Source organism: Globicephala melas, chromosome 11 (genome assembly GCF_963455315.2).
Source record: "Globicephala melas chromosome 11, mGloMel1.2, whole genome shotgun sequence".
Taxonomy (NCBI): Eukaryota; Metazoa; Chordata; class Mammalia; order Artiodactyla; family Delphinidae; genus Globicephala; species Globicephala melas.
In genome coordinates, this window is record NC_083324.2 from 39444777 (window position 1) to 39459180 (window position 14404).

A 14404-nucleotide genomic window follows, 5' to 3' on the forward strand; every position below is an offset into this window, starting at 1 on the left:
ACGGGTTCGTGCCCTGGTCCGGGAAGATCCCACATGTCGCCGAGCGGCTGGGCCCCTGAGCCATGGCCGCTGAGCCTGTGCGTCCGGAGCCTGTGCTCCGCAACGGGAGACGCCACAACAGTGAGAGGCCCGCGTACCGCAAAAAAAAAAAAAGAAAAGTTTTATTTCCTAGAGGAAACTGGGGGCTTCTCATGCCCCTTCCTCTGGGGAAGCTTTTAGGGGTCTTCAAGGTGATGTGCTTTATGGTGGGTCTTCTCCACAATGCTGGGTCCTTGAGGGGACCCTTTCCATCAGGAAACTCTTCTCCAGCAGCTCAGAGAAATGTCATATATTTTACTTTGTTAAACCACCCCCGCCGCTTTCTCACAACTGAGTCCCCACTCCCCTCCCATCTTCTTCTTTTTTTTAAAAAATGAATTTATTTATTTTTTATTTATTTTTGGCTGCGTTGGGTCTTCATTGCTGCACATGGGCCTTCTCTAGTTGTGGCGAGCGTGGGCTACTCTTCATTTTGGTGCGCATGCTTCTCATTGTGGTGGCTTCTCTTGTTGTGGAGCACGGGCTCTAAGCTTGCAGGCTTCAGTAGTTGTGGCTCTCAGGGTCTAGAGCGCAGGCTCAGTAGTTGTGGCTCGCAGGGTCTAGAGCGCAGGCTCAGTAGTTGTGGTGCACAGGCTTAGTTGCTCCGCGGCATGTGTGATCTTCCCGGACCAGGGATCGAACCCGTGCCCCCTGCATTGGCAGGCAGATTCTTAACCACTGCACCACCATGGAAGTCCCTCCCTGTCCTCATTTCTTGAAGTTCCTTTTATTCTGTTTGATTTAGTCTTTGTTTTTCATGTTAGAGGTTTTGCTGGAGCATCCAGTGAGCCCTGGTCAAATGCCCTTTGTAAAAAGTTACGCTCTAAAAGCTGCTTGGGTGGGCTGCCCCTGAGTGCTGGGCAGGCCCCGGGGGGGGGGTCACAGCCTGCCTGGAGGAGGCAAGGAGGGGGCCTGGGGCTCCACTTGCACCACCAGCCAGTCCTCCCGTTTCTTCTGCACACTTGTCCCTTTTTTCAGAGATGCCTGTGCCCTGTTCCTGACTACCGTGGTTCTGCACAAGCAGGTGTGCTCTGGTTGGTGTAGGTTTGTGTTTGGTTTTCTCTGTTTCTCTGAGCCAGTTACCATGTGTCTATCTTAAAAAACTGTGTTGACATTTCCCATCTCCTCTCCTCTCCTGTTCCCATTTTACTGGGGTGACAGGATGGAGTGGAAGTAAACGTGGGTTTAGTTCTACAAGTTTAACTAGTTTCACTGGAAGTCTTGTGAGTGAGTGCCTGCTGCCCTGCTTCCAGCTTCCTTGGGGTGCTCCCCAAGGAAGAGGAGGACCAGCCCAGCCATTGCAGGTCTGAAGGAGACTGGCCAGGCGGATGGCCAAACGGCAACTGGTCCTGATGAGAAATCCAGTCCCTGTGCTACAGCTGTCGGGTGGCCTCCCACCCTCTCCAGGACCAGAGGCTGAGTTAACCCCATTTTGGTCCTAGGTTTTTGATGCAACAAATACCACCCGAGAACGGAGAGCGACCATCTTTAATTTTGGGGAACAGAATGGCTACAAGGTGAGGCCTCCTTGGCTTACCTCCTTGGTTGGGCTGTGGCACGTTCGGGCCCTCTGGGGCCACTTTCTCAGCCTCCTGAGGCCCACTGGCCTCAGGCAGGTGGGCTCCTGAGTGGATTTGGGATATTGATTTTCTCTCCACCTGGAGTTATCTTTCTGAGGAAGTGGGGGTCTTGGTGGGAGAGTCCTTCATAGGGCGGCACCTGCTTTGGGTCTGTGCTCCTTGACCTGACCCCACCCCCTGAAGAAGGGCCTCTGGGCAGCATGGCCCTCAGTGGGTAGGGAGCTCCAGGCAGCCAGGCTCAGGGCCCTAAATGTGTCTCTGGTTCCTTCCCTCCTGCCCACCCTGATCTTTGCTGTAGACCTTTTTCGTTGAGTCCATCTGTGTGGATCCTGAGGTCATAGCTGCCAACATCGTGGTGAGTGGTGCATCTGACCTTGTGGGAGCAGTAATACAGCCAAGATGGCCTGTGACAGTGAGGTCCATCTCCAGGTTAGGCTGGTGCCTGGGCCGACCTTAACTTGGTCTTCTTGAACATTGTGGGTAGGGGGGAAGGCGGTAGATCTCTGGGTCAGGTGGGGACTGCCCACCCGATCGCAGTCCCTCATCCCCCAAAGATGAGGGACTGCGGTCACAGGATGTTCAGTAATACTCTCTTAGCACTGGTATGGGAGCTGGGACCAGGGAGCCACTGGGCTCTTCCTAATGGGACCAGTGCCCCTGGGAGGCCAATCCTCCTGCCCAGCCTCCCCCCAACCCAGCATCCTCCTTGGTCTCCGACCTGCTTGGCCTCTGGCCCTGATGTGTCCTTGCTCTGTGCCTGACCCCGGCAGCAAGTGAAACTGGGCAGCCCTGACTATGTCAACCACGACAGCGATGAGGCCACGGAGGATTTCATGAGGCGCATCGAGTGCTATGAGAATTCATATGAGTCGCTGGACGAGGACCTGGACAGGTGAGGCAGGGCAGCACTGTGTCCTTGGCTGCGGTGGGTGGTAGGTGGGGTCCACTCGGCTGCCTCCTGTGGCTCCTCAAGGTGGTGGCTGAGGGACCACCTCCGCGGGCAGAGATTGTCTGTCCTTTTTTGTTTCTTTCCTCGGGGTGGAAATCATGGCCCAGGGGTGACTTGCAGAACCGTAGCTGCTTTATCTGGAGCTCTGTGAGTCACAGTTTTCTGCTATTTCATCAGAAAATCAAGCCTGTTTTCTATTCAGAGGGTCTTCCCACAAGGCTTTTGCAAACAGTACACTCTCTTCTTTCAGTGGGTGGTCTGTATTTTGAGAAGGGGAAGGGGTGCCCAGACCCTGCCTACTAACAGCTAGCAGTAACCAGTGCTTGTGAGCCCCGCCCGCCTCCCTCTGGAACAGGTATCTGTGGGACTGAGTGCTGGGTGGGGACAGCAGCCAGCCACCGGCAAGCTCTTTCCGTAAAGGCTCAGGTGGTAGATATTTTAGGCTTTGGGGGCATACAGTCTCTGTTGCAGCTACTTAACTTTGCCATTTAGTACTAAAGGAACATAGATGATACGTAAATAAATAAGCATGATTGTGTTCCCATAAAACTGTATTTACAAAACCAGGCTGAGTTTGACTTGCTGGCCATAGTTTGCCAACTCCTGTATTATAGCAGAAATGGGGGCAGTGGTTAAGTAAATAACACTTAAGTAATTAAGTTAACGCTTAAGTTAACTTTAATAACTGAATAAAGTATTACACAGTCCTTATAAATCATGCTGAAGAGACATGGGAAAGTGTATGTTATGTAGCATTAAGTGAAAAGGGTGGAAATATGAACTTGTACTTGGGTTGTTTATAATTACGTATGAATATATAGTTACGAACGAAAGAAGTCAAGTGACTGCTGGGGGGATGTTTTCTGGGATGTTTGAGGGACAGTCCCTGGACTGAGTCCCCTCAGCGATGCTGGCGCTGATCCGGTGCTGCTGCCCCGGCCTCTGTGGTTCTCCTGGTCTCCCCCCAGCATGGCATTGCTCCTTGTGGCTCTGTTCTCCACGCTGCAGGGCTGCACTGGTCCAAAGCAGGGAAAGCGGTGGAGTTGGGCTTATTGGCTGCTGCCACCAGCACCATCCTCCTGTGCTTCTTGTCTCGTCCACCTGCTGCCTGGTGTGGGACATGGCAACCACTCGGCACACACACATGACCCGGGCTGGGTTCTTGGGGGAGGGTTCGCTGGGGGAAGGAAAGGCCAGGCCCATGGATGGCTGACCAGGAAGACTGGAGGGGAAGCGCGTTTGCCAACTACTCCCAGGTCAATCCTGGAAAAACTGTCTCTTGTTCACCTTACAGATAGTACGTTGAGAGCTCATAGGTAGGCAAGAGGGGCCCGGGGGACATAGAGCAGCGATGAAGGTCCCGATGTGGTAGGACTGACCCCTCGCTTTGAATGTCACCTTTTGGGAGCATGATGAGTGTGGAGCACCTCTCACGGGGTTTGTCTGTATGTCATGCGTGTCGTGTTGCTCCCACCTCACCCCCATCACTCGCGTACCAGCTGGCAGTCCTGTGTGTTGTGGTCTCAAGCCTGGTGGGGTCAGAGATGCAAGGCTCTGAGGATGGTTCCTGGAGCTGGCAGGGCGTGGCCTCAAGGACCCCGGTCACACTCACAGGCTTCTCTCTACCCTCTCTGGAAAGGGATCTGTCCTACATCAAGATCATGGACGTGGGGCAGAGCTACATCGTGAACCGCGTGGCTGACCACATCCAGAGCCGCATTGTGTATTACCTCATGAACATCCACGTGACGCCCCGCTCCATCTACCTCTGCCGGCACGGGGAAAGCGAGCTCAACCTCAAGGGCCGGATTGGCGGGGACCCAGGACTGTCCGCCCGGGGCAGGGAGGTCAGCGTGTGTGTGTGTGTGTGTGTGTGTGTGTGTGTGTGTGTGTGTCTGTGTGTGTGTGTGTGTGTCTGTGTGTGTCTGTGTGTCTGTGTGTGTGTGTGTTTATTTCTGTGTGCACGTGCGTGTGCTGGTGCTGGACTCCAGCTAACATGCAATCCAGGTGGATGACCTCATTCAGTCTGGAATGTTCCCATTCTATAGGGAAGGTCACCCGGCAGATGCCTGAATCTCTGGCTTGCACGCGAGCTCTCACCAGCTGGTTCCCTTTCCCTGGAGAGGCATGCCATTCTGGGAGTGAGCTGAGTCCCTACAGTGCAGCTGATGCTGTGCCACAGTCCAGGGGAGATACTGAAACCTCAGTGGGAAGGTCATACAGCCTAGGGCACATGGTTGGGGGGTGAGCACTGGCAGGGGACCTGATGACCCACAGCTGGAACTACACTGAGGATCTTGGAAGAATGCACAGGGACAGCACTTGTGGGTGTGGGTGTCGGTGTCATCGAGAGTTAGTTCGTGTTTTTTACCAAAACTGTTTTCTCTAAGGCTGGGCCCCATGGACCCTTTGAGGGCAGCCCAGGACCTGTGCATCTGAATTTGCTTGTGATGTGTTTCAGTTTGCCAGGAGTCTGGCCCAGTTCATCAGGGATCAGAACATCAAGGACCTAAAGGTTTGGACAAGCCAGATGAAGAGGACAATCCAGACGGCTGAGGCCCTGGGTGTGCCTTATGAGCAGTGGAAAGTTCTCAACGAGATTGATGCGGTAATCACCATCTCTTCCCTCCCCTGCCCAGCTCTGGGCACAGCTGCACTCACCCAGGGTGACAATGTTGAAGGGGGTCAGGGAGAGCTTTCTCTTTAACATTTCATTATTGTTTAGGGTTCTGATTCATCCCTCCCTCCTTCCCTGCCTCCCTCCTTCCCTTCTTTTGTATATAACTATCTAGGTGTACAAAGTGATGATTTGATGTATGTATGTATTGTGAAATAATTATCACAATAAGTTTAGTTAACATCCATCACCACATGGTTACAAATTTTAGTTTTCTTGTGATGAGAACTTTCAAGACATACTCTCTTAGCAATTTTCAAATATATGATACATATTGTTAATTATAATCACCATGCTGTACAATACATCCCCAGGGCTTATTTATCTTATAACTGGAAGTTTATACCTTTTGACCCTCTTCAGCCATTTTGCCTACCAGCTGGCTTGTCATGCTTTTAGCTGCCACTTTCAAATCAACAAAACCTCAAAGGGAAAAATGATGCCATATACCAGGTTCACCTCCTTGGACTTCCCTTCACTTCAGGATCTTGGCCCCTCAGGTCTTCTCTGCCTTGTGGCTCTAGGGTGATATCAAACAGATTTATTTATTTATTTCGGTTTGGCTTTTCTAGTAGCTCTCAGTGGAGTGTTAGTCTAAAGCAAGCTAGTCTACCATTGCCTGATATGGAAGTCTCGAGATCAGATTTGAATCCTACAAAGATCACCCCAACTGATAGAATTGTTTTGTTGGGATGAGGTGGGGGGACAAGCCGGAGAAGGGAGACTAGTTAGAGGTCCTTGCAATGGCCTGGTGAGGTGATGACATCTGACTTGGGTGGCGGCAGTGAAATAGGAGTAGATGGACTTGAGGGATGTTTCTTCATTTATTTATCACGTATTTATGTGAGGCTACTCTGTGCTAGGAACTGGGCCAGGTGCTGGGGACCAAGATCCTAATGAAAGGATAGAGGCTGTTGATGCCCAGCCAGGGGTCTAAAAAGGATCTAGGATGGCTCCAGATTTCCAGCCACTGGGAAGGGTTCTGGGGCAAGGAAGGTGATGAGCTCAGCTGAGGGCAGGAACTAATCTATTTTGTTCACCACATCGTAAGTGCTCTGTAAATATGTAGTGAATGAAAGGAAGACGTTCCTGGGAGATGTTCAAGAGCAGGTACCCAGGAGCCAATCCGATCTCCAAAGAGAGGTGGGGCTTGGGCATCCCCGCCACAGACATGGTGCTTGAAACTGTGGAATGGATCAGGTGGCTGAGGGAGGCAAAGTAGGACCCAGGACAGAACCCAGGGGAACCCTGGCATTTAAGGGGCTGTGGAGGAAGCTATGGACAGGTGTCTGGTGAGGTGGAAGGGAAACCAGGCTGATGGGGTCATGGGAGTCAAGGCAGAGAGGAGGAGGCAGTGGTCAGTGGGGTGAGATACCATAGGGAGGGGGAGTGAGGCCAGGCTCCAAACTGACCACTGGGATGTCATAAGACCACTAGGATTCTTGGCATGAGCCTACTGGGTTGGTGCCCGGTGGGAATGGGTAGGGAAGTGAGTGGGGGGCAAGGGACTCAGAGTCAAGGGAGACTTGGCCGTGTGTAAGCTGATGGTGAGGGGCTGGTAGAAAGGGAGAGAATGAGACGACAGGAGGCCCTGAGTGGTGGCGGAGGCCCAGATTCCAGGGTATCAGTAGAGGAGAGGGGTGCAGGTGGCTATAGAGTACTGTGTCTCAGAACTTCATGGAGGTTTCACTCAAGAGTGAAAGGAAGGAGGAGTTTCCAGTGGGCGTTAGCAAAGGGGAAGAGTTGGCTTGTCTGGAGACCAGGAGTCTTCTGTGGCCCCCTTGTCTGTGTTCTGGGGGCGATCGTCCACCCCCAGCAGATGGATGCAGCTGTTGAAAAGGTAGACACTCATTCAGCTTGCAAGCTTGTTCAATTGTGTCCCTATGGATGAGATGGAATCAAGTTGGACAGAGGAGGTGAGGAGTAGGGAGGAAGATGATGAAGCCACATGCCATGGAATCCATCCCCGCTGGAAAAGATTGGATAAGGGAAAGGGGGCGTCCATGACATTATGAGATGGGAGGGGCCACAGGCACAGCATTCATGTAGGGAGCCAGGCCAGGAAGGCTGACAGTGGGCTGTTAACCAGGGACATCTCCAGAGGGTCCCTTGGGAGCTTGGGCCACCTGGCCTCATGGAGGAAGCCTCTTTGTGAATAAGATCTTGTCCCCCGTCTGGTTATTGCTGGTCCACAGAAAACCTGTGACCATTCTTTTATTTGCTCTAGTACTTTTTCAGTTGATTATCTTAGCTTTATCTCAGGGAGCTGTCATATCTTCTGAAATAAGGATAATCCAGTTGTTACCTTCCCAGTTTAAGTGCCTTGTGTTTCTGTTGTATATTCTTTTTTTTTTTTTGAAAGTCTATTTATTGTTTATTAATTATTATTATTTTTTGGCTGCGTTGGGTCCTTGTTGCTGCACGCGGGCTTTCTCTAGTTGTGGTGTGCGGTGGCTACTCTTCGTTGCGGTGCGCGGGCTTCTCATTGCAGTGGCTTCTCTTGTTGTGGAGCATGGGCTCTAAGTGTGTGGGCTCAGTAGTTGTGGCATGCAGGCTCTAGAGCGCAGGTTCAGTAGTTGTGGCGCACAGGCTTAGTTGCTCTGCAGCATGTGGGGTCTTCCCTGACCAGGGCTCGAATCTGTGTCCCCTTCATTGGCAGGTGGATTCTCAACCACTGCACCACAAGGGACGCCCTGTACTTTTCTATATGGTTGAAAATTTTCAAAAGAAAAAGTTTGTGTATCTCATTAATTTCAACTTTAATTATATCATTCAAATTTTCTGTCTTTTTTTTCTGTTTGATCATCATAAATCAATAGTTGAATGTTAAATACACTCTAATTATAATTTTGTTGATTTTTCTTGCATTTTCAAGAATTTTGCATTATTTTACCTTTTTTCTTCACATATTTTGATGTTTTATTATAAAATAAAATTCATGACTTAGTAATTTGTGGGACATAAAAGGAAACAGATGGCCACTCCAATTAGGTTAATTCAATGAGGATTTATAAAAGGACCTTTTTTCAAAGATAATGGGCAGGATATAGGGACCTCGTAACAACAGGGACCATTGCTTCCCTTGGGCAGAGGAGAGAGAGGATATAGGAACCTGGGGACAAGGGAGCAGTGAGTAAAGGGCAGCCTGGTGGGATGGAACCTTGGGTGAGGGCCTAGACCACTGAAAGCAACTTCTTCAGGAAGGAGTCAGAATAAACATTTCAGCCTCACTCTCCTCCCTCCCTGTGACCTCCTGCCAGTGTTCCCCGTGGCCTAGCCCAGCAAGACATTAGTGGCCATGGGAGCCTTGTAGATGCATGCACAAAGGTCAACATCCTGGGGCAGAGAGCAGGTGGAGAAGCAGAAGGATATGGAGGGGCAAATGAGAGGAAACAGCACAGACTTCCTTCTGTTTCAGCATGTAAAAGGTGCTGTTCCATTGTTGTCTTCTTCTTCTTTTTTTTTTTTTTTTTTTTGGCTGCACTGGGTCTTCACTGCGGTGCGCAGGCTCTTCATTTCAGCATACGGGCTTTTCTCTAGTTTCGGCGTGTGGGCTTCTCTAGTTGTGGCACGCGGGCTCTAGGGGGCACGGGCTCAGTAGTTGTGGTGCGTGGGCTTCTCTCTAGTTGTGGTGCATGGGCTTAGTTGCCCCGTGGCATGTGGGATCTTCGTTCCCCAACAAGGGATCAAACCCTTGTCTCCTGCATTGGAAGGCGGATTCTTAACCACTGGACCACCATTGGACCACCTCTATTGTCTTCTGGGTCACACTGTTTTCTAGCAAGGAGTTTTCTGTCATTCTTATCTTCGTTTTGTATATAATGTATCTTCTTTTACTCTATTTTCTCTTTATTACTGATTTTAAGCAATTGGATTATGATGTGCTTTGGTATGTTTTACTTTATGTTTATCCTGCTTGGAGTTCATTGAGATTCTTGGATTTCTGGGTTTCTAAATATGAGTTTGAAAAAAAATTTAAGATATCATTTCTTTAAATATATTTTCTGCTACCCTGTCTCCTACCCTGGACTCCAACTTCTTGTATGTTAGACCATTTGGTATAGTGTATAGAACCTATGGGATAATCCCACAGGTCACTGAGCTTCTGTTCATTGTTTCTCAGTCTTTTGTTCTTTCCAAGTTTCTGTTTGGATAGTTTCTATTGCTATATCTTCAAGCTCACTTATCTTTACTGCTGTTTTTGTTAAACTCATCCAGCATCCAATGAACTTTATATTTCAGGCGTTATGTTTTTAAGCTCTAGGGGTTCAGTTTTGTTCTTTTTTGTGTCTTCTTCTTTTCTTGTGATGCTCTGCAGTCCAGGAAGTGCCTGCAGTAAATTGCTGCAGTCGTAGGCTCCTTGTGTCCCTTCTGGAGGATCACAACCCTGCTCTGCCTGTTGTCTAGTGTCTACAAACAATTGTTGCATACATTTTGTCTAGTTCTTTTGAATTGTTTATGTTGGGCCGAGAGCAAATCTGGTACCAGTTACTCCACTGTGGCTCAGCCTTCATTTTGGATGGTTCCTGTTTCAATATAAAACACTTTTTGCATGAATTTATACTTTGACGAATTTGAATATTATCATCCCTGCTTTTCTTTTTCCAATTTTTTTTTGTAAAATGCACATAACATAAAATTTATCATCTTAACAACCATTTTTATGTGCACAGTTCAGTGGTAATAAATACATTCAGAATGTGCAGTCATCACCACCATCCATCTCCAGAACTCTTTTTTTTAATAGTTTTATTTTTGTAACCATGTTAATGTTTATAAATTTATTTACTTTTTAAATATTTATTTAGGTTGCACCGGGTCTTAGTTGCGGCATGTGGGATCTTTGTTGCAGCATGCGCACTCTTAGTTGTGGCATGCAGATTTATTTATTTACTTTATGTTTGACTGTGTGGGGTCTTAGTTGTGGCACGTGGGATCTTCTTTACTTCATGCATGCGGGATCTAGTTCCCTGACCAGGGATTGAACCTGGGCCCCCTGCATTGGGAGTGCAGAGTCTTACCCACTGGACCATCAGGGAAGTCCCCACCTCCAGAACTCTTTTTGCCTTATAAAATGGAAACTCTATACCCATTAAACAATAACCCCCATTTCTCCTCCCCACCCAGCCTCTGACAACTACCATTTTACTTTCTGTCTCTTTGATTCTGTCTGTATGATTTTTCTGTCTCTAAGTATGTCACATAAGTGGAATCATATAGTATTTGTCTTTTTGTGACTGGTTTATTTCACTTATCATAATGTCCTCAAGGTCCATCCATGTTGTAGCATATGTCAGAATCACATTTTTAAACTTGAATATGGTTCCATTTATGTATATACCACATTTTGCTTATCCATTCATTTATCTATGGACATTTGGGTTGCTTCCACCGTTTAGCTATTGTGCATCGGGCTGCTATGAACATGGGTATATAAATCTCTCTTTGAAACACTGCTTTCATTTCTTTTTGGTACCTATGTAGAAGTGGAATTGTTGGATCATATGGTAATTCTATTTTTATTTTTTTGAGGAACCGCTATGCTTTTTTCCATAGCAACTGCACCATTATACTTTCCTACCAACAGTGCACGAGTGTTCTGATTTCTCCACATCTGTGCTAACACTTGTTATTTTTCTGTTTTTTTTTTTTTTTTTTTACAGTAGCCATTCTAATGAGTGTGAGGTGGTATCTCACTTTGGTTTTAATTTGCCATCCTTGCTTTTTGTCCATGTTTTTTTTGTTATGCCTACCTCCTTTTATTTTTAACCTTTTTCTGTCATTTCTTTAGATGAAAGGAACATATCTTTGGTTTATTTTTTGGCCTGAGAGCTTTTTTCGTTTAGGAATCTAAACCCATTCATATTTATTATTACAATCGCTATCTTTGTCCTTTTTTTTCCCCAGTACGTTGCAGATTTCTTTTCATCTCTTTTTTTTTTTTTCTGTATAAACATCATCTTTTCTGTGATTTGGAAGGCAAGCAGTGTTTTTATTCCAGTAGTCATTACCTTACAGCTTTTCTAAAACATTCTTAAGGAGAATGCTTGTAAATAAAGGAATAACTAAAATATACTTATCAAAATTAGTAACAGGAAAATAATTCTTGATTCTGTTGGGAATTATGAGGATGTGTTATTTCCATTTGTTTCCTTTCTGCCCTTTTTTTTTCTTTTTTTACTGTAATTGGGCAGAGTATAGCATCATGGCTTTTTTTTTTTTTTTTTAATCTGTTGTAGCTCTTCTTTAGAACTGATGAACTCTTTCAAAAGAGTAAGCAATTTCTGTGACTTTCTGTTTTATAGCTCATTTAACCCATTTTGTGGGCTTTCATCAGCTGTGGCTGGTGGGAGTTACAGGAGGTTTCCAGCCCTGATTTCTTTCTCGTGCAAATAGCAGCTCCCTGACGCAGGTTAGGGGTCTGGTGTCTGCCTTCCAAGGGCACGGATATGGCTGGAGCATTTGGTTTCTCAGAGAAGCCTTGGCAGCCCTGATCTTTTTTTTTTTTTTGAGGTTAATCCGATTATTTTCCTAGATACACTGGATTCCCTTCTTTTTCTTTAGTTTGGAAACTATTCTAGTATCTATGATCTGTTAGTCATCTTTCCATGTTTATCTTTGTTCTTTCCTCTGTTCTGGTAAACAGCCTTGGGCTCGTCTTCTATTTTAACATTGTGATTTTTTTCTTAGCCCAATCCACAATTTACTGTCTTATTTTTCCTTTTTTGAAAACAACAGCTTTATCGAGATATGATTCACGTATGATACAGTTCACCTATTTAAATTGTATGATTCAGTCGTTTTTAGTATATTCACAGAGTTATGCAACCATCACCACAATCAATTTTAGAACATTTTTGTTGTTCCAGAAAGCAACCCTGTACCCATACCCCCATTTCCTTCCAGTCCTTCCCCCCAGCCCTAGGCTACCACCAATCTGTTTTCTGTCTCTATAGACTGGCCTATTCTGGACATTTCCTTCCTCCTGTGGTAGAATGTATCAGTATTTTGTTCCTGTATATTGCCGAATAATATCCCATTGTATGGATATACCACATGTTATTTATCCATTCACCAGTCGATGGGCATTTGGGTAGTTGCCATTTTTTGGCTTTAGGAATGATGTTGCTCTGAATGTACAGGTTTTTGTGTGGACATGTTTTCATTTCTCTTGGGTAGATAGCCAGGAGTGGAATTGCTAGGTCATATGTTAACTCTACATTTTTTTGTTTGTTTTTTTATTTTGGCTGTGCTGTGTGACCTGTGGGATCTTAGCTCCCTGACCAGGGATTGAACCCAGGCCCTTGGCAATGAAAGCACAGAGTCCCAACCACTGGGACACCAGGGAGTCCCCCATGTTAACTCCATTTAAGCTTGTTAGAAACTGCCAGGCTGTTTTCCAAAGTGGCCGCACCATTTTACGTTCCCACCAGCAGTGTATGAGGGTTCTGATTTCTCTGCATCCTCCTTATCACTTGTCATTATCTGCCTTTTTTTTTTTTTTTTTTTACGCGGGCCTCTCACTGTTGTGGCCTCTCCCGTTGTGGAGCACAGGCTCCAGACGCGCAGGCTCAGCGGCCGTGGCTCACGGGCCCAGCAGCTCCGTGGCATGTGGGATCTTCCCAGACCGGGGCACGAACCCGTGTCCCCTGCATCGGCAGGCGGACTCTCAAACACTGCGCCACCAGGGAAGCCCCTATCTGCCTTTTTTGTTATAGCTGCCCACACTAGAACACAGTTCGGCCAAGTTCTCTGCTGCTTTATGATAAAGATTGCCTTTTCTCTCTCTCTTTTTTTTTGGCCGCGCCACACAGCTTGCGTGATCTTAGTTCCCTGACCAAGGATTGAACCTGGGGCCACGGCAGTGAAAACACGGAGTCCTAACCACTGGACCTCCAGAGGAGTCCCTAAACATTCATATTTCTAGCAACATTCTGTTCATGATAATATATGTATTCTCTAAGGCAATAGAGGCTTGCTCTACTGTCCTTCACTTCCTTCTGAGCCATCACCATAATCACTTTTTTTTTGGCCACACTGTGGCTTGTGGGATCTTAGTTCCCCGATCAGGGATTGAACCCAGGCTCTCAGCAGTGAAAGCATTTGGTTCTAACCACTGGACTGCCAGGGAATCCCCCTAATCTTTTTTTTTTTAATTAATTTATTTATTTTTGGCTGCGTTGGGTCTTGGTTGCTGCACACAGGCTTTGGGCTACTCCTCATTGTGGTGTGTGGGCTTCTCATTGAGGTGACTTCTCTTGTGGTGGAGCACGGGCTCTAGGCACACATGGGCTTCAGTAGCTGTGGCACACGGGCTTAGTTGCTCTGTGGCATGTGGAACCTTCCTGGACCAGGGCTTGAACCCGTGTCCCCTGCATTGACAGGTGGATTCCTAAACCACTGTGCCACCAGGGAAGTCCCCCCCAATCACGTTTATTTTATAAATTTATTTATTTATCTTTTGGCTGTGTTGCTGCGCACAGGCTTTCTCCAGTTGCGGAGAGTGGGGGCTGCTCTTCGTTGCAGCGTGTGGGCTTCTCACTGCAGTGGCCTCTCCTATTGCGGAGCACAGGCTCCAGGCGCACAGGCTCAGCATTTGTGGCACGTGGGCTCAGTAGTTGTGGCTCACGGGCTCCAGAGCGCAGGCTCAGTAGTTGTGGCGCACAGGCTTAGCTGCTCCACGGCATGTGGGATCCTCCCGGAGAGGGCTCGAACCCGTGTCCCCTGCATTGGCAGGAGGACTCTCAACCCCTGCGCCACCAGGGAAGCCCCTGCCCCCAATCCCTTTTAATGCCCATATTTTTAGCAGGTTCCTGGTGGCTGCCAACATTCCTTGGCTTATAGGTGCATCACTGCAATCCCTGTCTCCCTCATTACATGGGCTTCTTCCCTGTGTGTGTCTCTCTCTGTCTTTACATGGCCTTCTTAAAAGGGCATCAGTCATTGGACCTCATCTACTTGATTATATCTGCAAAGACTATTTCCACATAAGGTCACATTCACAGTTCCCAGGGGTTAGGACTTCAGCGTATCTTTTGGGGGGAAGTATTCAACTCATAACAGGTAGTTTGTGTCTTTGTAGGAATTTTCCTATTTCACCTAAGTTGTCTTATTTGTTGG

General features: G+C 47.4%; 1 protein-coding gene and 1 non-coding gene across 6 annotated transcripts in view; one reads left to right on the forward strand and one right to left on the reverse strand.

The window, feature by feature from the left end:
- The window catches only part of PFKFB4 (6-phosphofructo-2-kinase/fructose-2,6-biphosphatase 4), a 38515-nt gene that overhangs the window by 17186 nt on the left and 6925 nt on the right, over positions 1 to 14404 (forward strand). For 4 of the 5 annotated variants that reach the window (XM_030866996.2, XM_030866997.2, XM_030867000.2 and 1 more), the window contains exons 5-9: positions 1521 to 1595; positions 1957 to 2013; positions 2429 to 2550; positions 4247 to 4454; positions 5069 to 5215. In XM_030866996.2, coding sequence (XP_030722856.2) covers positions 1521 to 1595; positions 1957 to 2013; positions 2429 to 2550; positions 4247 to 4454; positions 5069 to 5215 — 609 coding nt within the window. The other variant, XM_060307653.1, reaches the window with a different exon arrangement.
- Positions 10251 to 10323, reverse strand: TRNAG-CCC (transfer RNA glycine (anticodon CCC)). Its single transcript has one exon. It is a non-coding gene; the product is annotated as a tRNA-Gly (tRNA).